The sequence below is a fragment of the Myzus persicae genome, unplaced genomic scaffold, assembly GCF_001856785.1.
Source record: "Myzus persicae strain clone G006 unplaced genomic scaffold, MPER_G0061.0, whole genome shotgun sequence".
NCBI lineage: Eukaryota > Metazoa > Arthropoda > Insecta > Hemiptera > Aphididae > Myzus > Myzus persicae.
The window spans coordinates 338,124-351,091 of record NW_019101855.1 but is presented as its reverse complement, the minus strand read 5'-3'; the positions used below and the strand labels follow the sequence as shown (position 1 = coordinate 351,091).

The window sequence follows — 12,968 nt, the reverse complement described above, 5'->3', positions numbered from 1 at the left end:
GTAATTACAGGTAGTAAAACTAATGATCCAGATCTATCATGTGCATATAACTAATACTATAATATTTTAATAGTCGGACTCGACATCGAGTGCCGAATTGTACAAACGAGTGTAATATTTATGTTTTTAGGTACAGTATTAATGGTATTAATCAATTATGAGTTATAAATTACGATTAAGGTATATAGAGTACTCATGTTATATCGTAATAAAGGCGTTTTTTTTTTATGTTTAAAAATACTAATAAAAAATATTCTGTGGTGGTATTCTCCGTGGTGTGGTGAAATGTTCAACGAGAAAATAAAGATCACTCCTTCTTGCAGTGGTAACACGAACAGCTCAATGCCGATTTGAACACCAGTTTTCTCACGCCCTCCAGACAACGGACGTTGACTTCGACCTGAAATCAAAACAATCGGTTGCAATAGTTAATACTTCATCGGTTGGGCAGTGTTCGCATTAATACGATAAAATACGATGTTCATATGGCCGGAGGGGTTTGGATTTGGAATGATATTGTAGTTGTGTAGTGATCGTTTCAATGACGAGGTAATTATAATAAATGTTATAACCCACTTAGGCAGGTATCATAGTCATATGGGTACGTGACTAAAACTATTAATTTTCCCAAACACACAGTTAACGTTATCAACAATTATTATTAAATTTGTAATTATTTCGATAAGATATTATTAATAATGTACCGGTATTGAACTCATATAATATATGAATATGAATACACTAAACTGGATTATACGTGTATAATATTAATGCTTGGCAAACTATTATGCCAACGCTCCTGTCGGCATTAGTCCAAAGACAAACTTTAGTGATTGAAATTCAATTTGCTCCACTTAGCTCTGCAAACTTTGCTGAAAACGTTTTATAATCCCCTTTAATGTAATATTATGTCGATTAATTATAATATCTAGGTGGTACCGCCCAGGTAACCGTGTACCTAAATTTCCATTAGTATTTTTTGTCTTCAAAACAAGTAATTATTTAATTCGTGTGCATAGGCGCAGGTTACCATACAGTGTCATAATTTTCGAGTTGTGGTATTACGATATTATATGACGTGCATCGGGCGCAGTTGCACATCTGACGATAGACCTGCGACAGGGAGAAAGGATGCGGTTGTGAAATGTTTTTGAATCACTCTTCGTGCACCCCCCTAAACCATACCTATCGGCTGTAACCGCTAATTCCAGGTGGATAGAGCACAGCAATTACAACGGTTAGCCACATCAACTATAATACAGAATCTTATCGTTTATTATACATCAATGAAATTTCGGTGCACCGAGTCATCATGTTTGCTCGACGTGTATACAACACACATATTTTTTAATACAATAAACTCGCAATGTACCATATTATGTTTTTTCGACTGTAAAAATGTTGTCGTCTCCCCAGCACCAAATCCCCACCGTCACCGCATCGTTTACCACTATTGTACGGTCATAGTTATAAGTGTTAAAATTGTCTGTAAAAAGAGCTTTATAGTGAACGATACGTGATGTGGAATCAATTTTGGCGTACCATCCGACTCTAAACCTCGAACATCTATAAATCTTGTAAAATGTAATATTGATCTGATTAAACATACACAATTTAAAATGCCGATCACTGTTATAATATATTATTGACAATTTAAAATACATCAAATCCGTATGGTAAGAAATAGAAATATATTTATATTTTACTTTTTAAAACGATATAATCAGTATACAAAAATAGCGTTCTCTTCAAAAACTCGAAAACGCAGTTGTCAAGAGCTCTATAATTTATGTGACTAGTTATATTGTTACACATTTCTGATTCCTGCGCGTGCATCCGCAGTACAACTATTGGTCCATTATAGAATTATTATGAGCTGGTAGATTTCCCCAAACAACAACATAATTATAATTCATGATACAATATGTAGGTATACCTAATATCATAAACACGACGATCGAACGACAAAAATCAATTTACTTGATTGACGCGCTAAAATCGGACGTGGCTTCAGACCGTGAGTAGTTAAGCGCATTATGTGTGTGTACAAAAGGTGTTAATTCGCCGCCACTGATCGACGATATAGGTAATAATATTATTATTATATTATATGGGCACGTAAGATATACTATTATGCCCGTGGCAGAGCCCTAATTGAATATTAACCGGGTACACTGGTGTAAATGGTAATTGAACACCTCGAACGTTCAGTGCAAACCCGATTGATATATTACACAATGCCTACCTTAAACTATATTATTATCAGTCAGTGTTCTTACCACCGTCTACTACAGCAGCGATGCTGAATTATGATGTAGTGAAAGCCTAAAGCACAAGGTATATGCATAAAACGACGTTTATGACGTATCTATTAATGATAAGATACTTGCCGAATTTATAACTTTTTTAACTGCGAGCACCAACGTTTTCCAGAAATTATTATATTTTCCGAACAATACGTCATTCGAAGATAATTTAGTGAAACCTATTCTATATGGTACCTCCAAATAACCGACACCTCCGAACAACGAACGAGAGTGTCTGGCATTTAACGAGTTTCACGGTAATAGAATTTTATTGGGTGATTATTGTTAAAGTTGGAAACGTCTTGTATTGATCCCAGACAATAATTAATAAGCAAACCGTGACTATAGCATCTGATGATTTAAATATGAAATTGTCATGGGCTCTTTGAATACATTCAAAGGATGATAAAAGTTAACGATAGTTCGTACAGACCTGCAGTAGTCCATTAACAGTAGACATACTTATCCCGTAGTGCCCCTCTCGATTGAAACGAATACACTTTTGACTAAAATACGATGTGCTTTAATATAAGCAAAGGGAACAATGATTTGTATAGCTCTTACATTAAAAGTCGCCCAACTGAACATAAACTCGACGACACCGAAAACTGTGAATAAATATTTATCATTTTATAAGAAAAGTCAACTGTTAACAAAAGTAATTAACTATGTGCAGTAACTGTTATAAAAGTTGTATTGCGATACAAATCATAAACTTGACAAATATCAACCATATTCTATATAGGTAAGCAGAAGTAACAATATTTTGAACTCTTTTAAAATGTAATTCTTGCGATAATGATTTCAAAAAGTTTTTTTACAACATGTCCATTGTAACGTCTTGCAAGACTGCGAACGCCATCCAATTGTATTTAACAAATAATATATCGATCGAAAATAATAATGATAAAAGAATTATAGTGTAGCAGCATACCGAAGATGCAGAACAAACATCTCACAAACACTGAAACGTATACGTTTGAGAACAGACGTTTTTATTTGTAGGAAGAAATGAACTTTGTATAGAACTGATCCTGCAGCAGTGCAGGAATAATAATTATAATATTGAAGTACTAATAGTTAAAAACTTAGAAAAGTCAGAGGCCCGGTGGGTGATCATCTCCGTCTTCATCAAAATATGTTATAAATTGATTTGATGAAACGCTCGTCCATCGTATTTCGGGTTTTATTCACTACCATCAAAATATACAAGGTGTAACAGATAGATCAGACAAGAAAAATAAAAATGATCCTACCTTAACACAGGACAAAATTTTTAACATTAAATGAGTAGTAAATGATTTAAGAAATATACTCATGTCAGCAAATTTCCTAAAATTATATTTTGAAAAAATTTATTACGTTCCAAATGAATTGAATCAAAAAAATATTGATATTTAAAATAAATTCTAAAAAATAAACTACTCGACTTAGATAAATGTTTTTACCATAAAAAAATGTTCTTATAACCAGATTCACAAATTGGCTATTTTGAACTTACCTAAAAAAAATTTAATTAAATTGTAATTGTTTAATATTCAGTATTCAAAAATAAAACTAAATTTTTTTTATATTATACATGTAGCGCAAGTGACTATAAATCATATGTATAAAAAAAAATTGAAAAGATTAATTAAAAAAAAACTTATTGCATTAGTCAGTTATTTCTGTTACATTCTGTATATATTATATTATCCCACTCGGATGTTGTAGCGTGTGATCTGACAAGTGCCTAATATTTGATCTACCAGACTTTCTCGACCGCTGGTGCAACGACATTCGCACATCGATACAACGAAACGTTTAAATGTTTTTCTAAATATCTTTGTGGTAAGTCTGCAGAAAGCGACTTATAAGAAAACCATAATATTCATTGGTTTTTGTCTGTCACTGATTTTCATCCGCAAAACGTTCGACGCGTACAAACGTCGTTTTACCGTAGTAAAACACAATAACGCAAACAAATATTTGCCGGGTGAACAATGCCCAGTCCTTTACACGCACTTTATACGTTACGAGTCCGTGGCACTTAAAGTATCAATTACGGAATAAAATGTAATAAAGGGAAGCATGCGAAATTCGTATTAAATGTTTTGGACGGTAAATGTGTTTGGGTTAAATATATCTTTTTTCAACCATACCGTCTCTTAGCTGTGTTCCCATTGCGAGTCCAACAGTGCGCAGTGACCAGTTTGTGCATACCTACTGTATATTACATAGGTAGTAAGTAGGTAGTATACGTGTCTGTAACGCACTGTTAGTTTTTTTCGTGCTTATATTGGAACATTTTTTATTACAATATCCATAATTATTCTTCGTCGTTTCATTTAACAACATTTAAATTATTATCTATCTAGATACCTCATTTTTTCTAATGAAATATTCAGATATCGCAATTATACCATGTGATGTAGTTTGACAATCATTCTGATTACAAACAACACATTTTTCCGTAACATCCAAATCGTGTGTTTTCCAAATACTTCAACGTGTATGCCACTATTTTTAAGGTATCTTTGGAAAGTTGTATATTATATGCTAAAAATTAATTACCTAAAATAATAATATCTGAAGTTTAACATCCCTTTAATATTAGATACCCGTACAGTGTGCCTGTCAAACACGTGTATTATAACATTATATGCATTTATGCGTTAAGCGCATCTGCGAAAACATCGATCATTTCGTTCCAAATAGAACAGTTTACGGTATTTCAAAGTTTGAATTATATAATTTGTTTTTTTATTCGGTGGTACCAAAATAAATTATGCTCAATGAAAAAAATTGATATTTTTCTGCTCTTTACGTGCCTCTTCTTTAGAAATAATATCATTTACGTATGAAATTCAAATTGAATATTTGTTAAATGATTCGCAGTCCATAATACTTACATTATAAATCAACTTTGTAATACGAGTAGGTGCCTACAAGTAAATTTACTAGCTGATTATCAGATACAGTTAACAACTGAAAAAATAGTTAAGTGATGACAAAGCATAAATTAAAAAAAAATTTCGAAACCTTAGAAATGTTTTCGTTTTACATGAAGATAAACGTTTTGATAATAATTCGATTGACGTACTCGACAAATATTCCTTGAAGCTTAATATTATTATATTGCTAATCAAATCTCCGTTTCAGGTAACGTATCCCCCAATAATAATGTTAATCGTTGAGTCCTGAGGTATGCATACTCAATGATGTGAGTCTACCCACTCAAACATGACTTACCCGAAAATGAGAAAATACATTATAGGTTCATGATATTATGTTAGCAACGTTTTTTTGTATAATTAGCTTAGAAACTATTCGGTATATTATAACTTAAAGTTCAGCTGATCTCTAGTTCATGAGGAATATGTTTATTCACATGTATCATTCATCTATGCGTCTTTTTAAATTGCGGTGTTTAGAATTTTCAAACATATAATATGACAACGTATTTTCAAATATTTATTATGCCTGAACGTATTGTGGCCACTGGCCTGTAACTGTAAAAGTTCTCTTTTCAACAAAAAAATGTATTCCTTTTGTACTGTTATAACGAAGCAGATGATTGTTTTGAAAAAAACTCAGTTAACAATAGTAATTTATTATCATTTTATGATTGTGAAAATTGTCCAATGAGGACTAGACTAAATTGTATGTCTATTTTATATTTTGTGTTTTGCCGTAGCATATATATAATATTCTAAACATATTGTCGTGGACTACTATTTTGTAGGTCAGTTGTTCGTAAAGTTAAATTACTCAAAAACTACCGGTTTGAATTTAAATTTATTTATTATAATAGTTAAAAAGATTGAATTCTTAAAGATTTTGAATAAAATAAGGTCTGAATGGTATACGTTTTGAAAGTAAAGCCGTGCGTGGAGGAGTCGGAATACGGAGTCGTACACGTGAATGTACGAATACGGCGGTACAATTAATACTCAATTACGTTTTCATTGTATTTACCGCAGCGGGCTGTCGTCATCTGGACATTAATATCGCGTATAATACACATTATACACGTATATTAATATATAGAAATATTGGTTCGACGGATTCGACAAAAACACTTAACAAAAGGCATTTTAATATGATATGATCGATTTAATAATATGTATATGACGTGCATCAACACGCGCTGGACGACATACGTATACGCGTAGATACTAAATATAGGTTACTGGTTGAAAATAATTTGTGAATGGGCGCCGCCGCCTTCCCACCATAATAATATTATTATATTGCTGGAAAATCTTCCACTCCAGCAGCAACACGTGACGTCGATTTTCGGACAAAAATAGGAAATCGATTCGAACAACATTGTTATAATTATTTATGTTCCTATGACCTAGAAGAGGTCTAAAAGGAACAACGCAGATCGGCGATATTGGACCTAGACAAACGTATACGTAATTATATCGAATAACAACGATTTGTCATTGTCGATTTACACGAAGACGTTGGATATTATTTATTTCAATCGATATCATATTGTGTTATTTATTCACAAAGTAGAATGGTTGTTCAGTGTAAATATTTAAAATAAAGGCTAAACTAAAGGAAAAGTAAAATTGCAAATGTCCAATGATCTATTTTTACATCGATCGTATAGTTGACACGTTTAAGTGTTATTCTGCTGGTTATTCAAACCACAATCAATACTATAAAAAAAAATTTTCTTACGCTAGAAATATTTCCTTTGTGGAACACAAAGGGTCGGTAAAGAATAAAAAGAAATAAACCCAATTGTATTATTCCACCTTATATTAGTTATAAAACTTAAATAGTATAAGTTTAAATCAGTTGGTTGTATTTCTTTATTATTGCACGAGTAGCCGAGTAGGCATCTTTTTTGATTAAAATAATATGACTTAAGTTTTAGTGCTATGTATATATTGTGCCTACACACTAATAACATACCAAATAATACAAAGTATAACAGAATCGTTAAAGCTAGGCAAAATAAGTAAACTCGCTAAAGAATTTAAACGAAACGAGATCGTATATATTAGGAAAAACCAAATATGAATCTACGAACCGAGCTCGATCTCTTAACGCCAAGTATACATATGAACTATTTCATATTTTAAACAAACTCACTAATATAAATTCAGTATAATATTATAGGGACTGCGGAATAGGTTATGAGTAGGGCTGTGAATTTGCAGGAGGGCGCATTTTTTTTAATGAAACGTAGATTTGTAAGTACATAATTTGAATTATGTAACTACAAATCCATTTAAGCAACTTTTATTTTGCATTTTTTGACAATTTTAATTGTTTAAGTCATTTTTGAGAATTTATAGGTCATATTCACCTTTTTTAGTTCATTTTCCAGTATATTTTATCAAATTCTGTCAATTGACGGAAAAAATGTTTGAAAAAAACATTTGTTTTTGTATATACGTCGATAAAATAAAAAATTGCTGCATAACTACTAAAACTACATAAGTTATTTGTGGCATATCGTATATCAGTCAGGAATCTTCAGATTAAGTTGGTTGTTTAATCATTTTAGTAGTTAGGTAATTGTCGTTTAGTACCTGTTAGGCGTTCGCGAGTGTTCGGTAAAGTGTGTTAACGGTAAAATAGCGAAATCAAAACCGCTTTTCTCGTCAACATTACCTTTTTATGTATGATGTAAGGTATGTCATGTATAATACCCTGTACCTAATATTAATATAAATATTAAAATTAAATTAAAAACCATTTTAAATGAATTTTATACTACAATGTCTGGCATTTTATATTGCATTTTTTTTGCATTTTAAGTGAATTTTTTATTGCATTTTTTCGTCATTCTTAATGCATTTTTTAAAGTTCATTAGTGCATTAAATTCACTGTCCTAGTCATGAGTATCTCGGGTTTGTATTCGAAATAATATTATCAATCAAACAACAAGCTATTATAACATGATAATACGATAATACCAATAGTATCTCAATGCGTTATATTTAGTGCGGTTTGTATGGTACGATAATATCATTGTAAGCATTCGTAATGAACGGACGGTGCCGGGAAGTCGTCCTTCCCACGACGAGTGGGTGGGTAAACCGTTACCGTGGGGTGGTGGGTGATGGGGTCGGCCGTTAACGAGGTACGGCCGGCGCACGTGTCTTGATTTACTCGGAGCTAAAAGTGCGTTTGACGCGTGCGACGGAGATAATAATATTCGGCGAGGAGAAAAAATGTATACGTCACGTCATGATAAAATATTATATACTTGTTATGCCATAATAGTATGTGTACCACGTCGATCGAAAAAGCGTTTATGTGATTAATGTGAGCTATACACTAAACCGCAGGACCTGTGTGTATTTCGTACTTTTATTTTCGTGACAAAATATATTTTCACGCGGGAAATAACTCAATAAACGTTTGACATCACACATGCAAGCTCGCGGTTACGACGTCGTTATGACACCAGTCGGTCTCACTTACTATGCGAGCAGTAAATAATGTTTTGTATTTAAATTACGTTTCAAAAAAATAAAAGCGTTTGAACCATTATGTTTCGACTTATTTTGTGGTCGTATACCCAGAATTAAAAAAAATACTTAACGAAAGCTTGAATACACTTTAAAGTTGAATTCATTAATTTTTAAAATGTATACGTACGTCTGCCATTATATATTATAATACTAATAATAATTCGGTTTTTTTTTAAATTTTTAAATATTGTATATTCAATTTTTTAATATATTACATATACAATTTGGTGGAGGTTTACATACGATAATACGATGAGCTCTGTATCGAATTTCAGTACCAGTGAGTGCAGGTGGGATTGTGAGAGGATAACAGACAACTGATAAGTACCTATTATGTTGCAAAAATGAACTAAAAAATTTGATATATGTATTATACACATATTATTTTCGTGGTTTTGGCTTGACATCGAGTGCACGCACAACTGGCGAATAATATTTAATATAATATGGACAACTTATCGATTTACGTAACGGCCTGTGTGGTCTTACACAAGTACAACGAAACTTCGGCTTTTCAACATAGAAAAATAATTCAGACATCCGAAATATCCAAGACGAGTACTGACAAATTCGTATTTCTTTCCCAGCTCAATAGAATAAATCAAACTATAGTTTAGTTATTAGTTACCTACCTATAGGTAACTTAATTATTGTAATTTTCCCAGTTTGTAAAGAACGCATTCATATATTTTAGTGAAAGTCACCAACTTTTTTCCAACATAATGTGAACACGAAATTAAATTGGTCATTAAAATTAAATACATTTTTAATTTTTAGTATTTTTTGGGTATAAAATGTTTTTTTTATTATTATTTAATTTAACCTTCGGTAGCAAAGTCCATTGAGATTTACAAAAAATATTTACAGTACATAACTTACAATAAAAGATTATAAATATTGTACGATAATTAGTTTTACAATTTATTTAAAAGTATGAAATAGGTGTTTTTTGAAAATGCTGCCTAAATACAAATTCTAACTACTCCAGAAAGTTCAAACACAAATCTTTAGTCATTCGTGTTGAAACATTGTGTAGTATAATATTATCTTCACAAAATTCCATTAGACTTTGTGACGACGTCGTTTTTGAATATTGAATTGTATTGAACAAATCAAAATCTATTTTTTTTTGTTTTTAAGTATTTGAGCGTGGACGTGTTAATTTGAAAAACACTCGAATTTACCGGTTCATCTCACCCGTGATATTTCAATCGGATCGAAATATTCTGACTGATGTGCAAGACTTACTATGATCATATGAACGTATCAAATTTAATATAAAAAACATGCACTCGAAAATCTCTCAATTTTTTAATCGAGACATTCGAATAGTAATAATATGCTAAACTATCGATTAGTCACCAGTGAAGTGATGAACCGGAAAACAGACGTGGGACACTGACATAATATTATTGTTTTATTGCCCGCCGCCAAAAGCACAGGTTTTTAATTTATTGCGTAAGACGACGCCAACATAGTTTGTTAATAATTTTTTTTACCTAACCTTCTCGCTGTTGTTATATATTTTTTTTTATTACCAGGCACGTTTTTAAGCGACCGATTGTTATTAAACTCTCCTGGAGAGGTGTCCGTTCCCGGCGCACGTTGCAACTGAATCGCGCAACTATTATAAATTAAATCTCCATCGTCCAACTGTATAAGGCACTGGCGACGGATTCGGCGGCCATGATAAGCGTACGAAAAACGATTCCGATTAAAGGACGCACATATATACACAACACGGTGTTTCGGGATTTATGAAAAAAAGCTCCAAACCGAAACCAAAAGCGATTATTATTATTATTACTACCTAACGGCGGCGGTCGTCATCGGGTATTATAGTGATATAAATATATGTGCACGTATGAGTGTGTGTATGTGTGTGTGTGGGTGAATGTGTGTGTGTGTCGAAAAATATTATATTTGTTTGAACAATCGGCCCTCGGGAAATCACCCATGCGAGTTATTTCTGGTCTCTCTCTCTCTCTCTCTCTCTCTCTCTCTCTCTCTCTATCTCTCTCTCTCTCTCTCTGTCACTCTCTATCTCTCTCTTCGCATCCCTCGACGACGACGCTTCGGTGACCGCGGTGGTACCTATATGCCCGTTATTTAGTATATTTTTTGTGCCCACGCTTTCATCTGGATCTGAAACGACGAACCGCAGACGCCGATAGTATGCCGCCGTAGCGCATACGGGGTGATTGAAAAATTCGAGTTACAGACATTTCGACAACTCGCAAAAATTATGGCGGATTTCCGATCACTCTGTATAATACAGAGAAATAAAAACGCTACGTGCATTACGAATACACACCGAAAGGTAAATATTATCTGTGCTCGAGTTCAAAGCCTTTCGGGCGTCAACTGCGTAAACGAGTTATCTCCGCCGGCGAACAACAATAATACTCGTAAGTCACGACATAAACCGCTAGTCTTCTTTGCCGCTGGCGTTCTCTCTTCCCCTCACTAAAGTCTTCTTCGCCGTTTTTTCCCCGCCTTTGCCAGACAGAACAAACAAAAAGAGGTATTTGAAAGGACCTAAATTTTTTTTTTCCACTATACACCACAATACCACTGGTCTGAAGTTTGCGGTGCAAGTGTTTTCGTTACGTGCATTTTGATATCGGCTAAATTGGCACGATTAGGGAGTGACTTACGGCCAAATTATTGTCATATTAAATGAGTTGGTGAGCATACCCGTGGAATATTCGAAACACTAGAAACCAAGATGGATAATATGCGTTGGAAATAGTTCAATAAAGTACGTCCAATTGAAAATAATATTATAATATTATCTTAAACAATATTCGATAAAATTAAAGCCCTAATGTATCTGTTTTGCATACACGATGCGCCGTGTAACACAGAATGCTAATATAACGCACCACTGACAAGAAAAGTCATATACCAATGATTCTGAGCGGACTTAAGTCTACTCTGATATTGTTATGATACTATTTCGGTGCGAGTTTCGTTTGTTATAACTTATAAGACATAATTAACAGTAAAAATTAAAAAAAGGTTTCGATTTTTTCGTTTTTCTATATTATTCTCAAACATAAATGAAGAAATTACAAATCTATTGGGTCGTTAATATTTTAAATCACAACCAAACAGTTTTTGTTAAAATCCTGATTAAATAATGTGGCAATGTATTAAAAATTAAATATATTTACGATAATGATCGATAGTGTCTCTCCATTTGTTAAGAAAATTCTAATAATGCCCATTCGACGAAGGGACATTTTTGAAATGGTGGTTTACATTTTAGACAAGATATAGGTATTTCTTCATGCATAAAAAATAGAGATGAAAACATTTTTTATGGGTCGTCCAAATTGAACGAATAGAAGATTTTCATTTGATTGAAATTAATATTTTTCGCTTCATTCATAACGCAATGGAAATCGTTTGATATAAAATGTAGTATACGGATAATATTTCAACACGCTGGATTTGAGGAAATGACTAAATCTCTTATCAACATTTTTTATGTCTTTTAGTGCACGTATTCCATTAAATATAAAGTAATACTATATTTTTACTCCCACGTCTGAAATAAAAATAAATAAGTAAATAGTTGGATGTATTTATACGATACTCGTACTTGTAAATTAAAATGTAATTAGATAATATTATATAAGCTGGCCTTCACTACCCACCTACATTTCACGTTGCAAGTTGATTAGGAAAAAAACTGTACAAACCGATATTTGTGACTAAACTATGAAAAAAATAACCTTACCAACTTTAATTATTTGTAACAATTATACATTTTACATCTAAAGGGTATTAAGTACACTTACGATTATTCCATGAATGTATGCCATAAATTATGATTGAAAAAGAAAACATAAAATTCACATTTGCAGATTTTAAGATAAAAAAAAACATATTTGCTAAACACAAAAGTACAAGACGTATATTCTTAAATCAAAAGTTTATTACCGAGTCTACGACGATGCGAAGTGGCTTGTAATACTTTACGGCTATCGTTTCTCGTGTAAGGCGCACATACATTCTTCCAATTCAATCCGATAAAGCTGTTCACATACCTACATATACTTACTACGCTGTTTTATAATATAATACATCGACTTAAGTTCATGTCTATATGTATAGATATGCGTTTAAGCCAATGATACCAGCAATGAAAGATATCTTTTCCATTTATATTCA

General features: G+C 32.5%; 1 protein-coding gene across 1 annotated transcript in view; it reads right to left on the bottom strand.

The window, feature by feature from the left end:
- Positions 1-286: 286 nt before the first annotated feature.
- Positions 287-12,968, bottom strand: part of LOC111030602 (thyrostimulin alpha-2 subunit) — a 53,127-nt gene continuing 40,445 nt past the window's right edge. Inside the window, exon 4 of the mRNA XM_022310173.1 lies at positions 287-400. Coding sequence (XP_022165865.1) covers positions 308-400 — 93 coding nt within the window. The 3' untranslated portion in view covers positions 287-307. The remainder of the gene's footprint in view (positions 401-12,968) is intronic.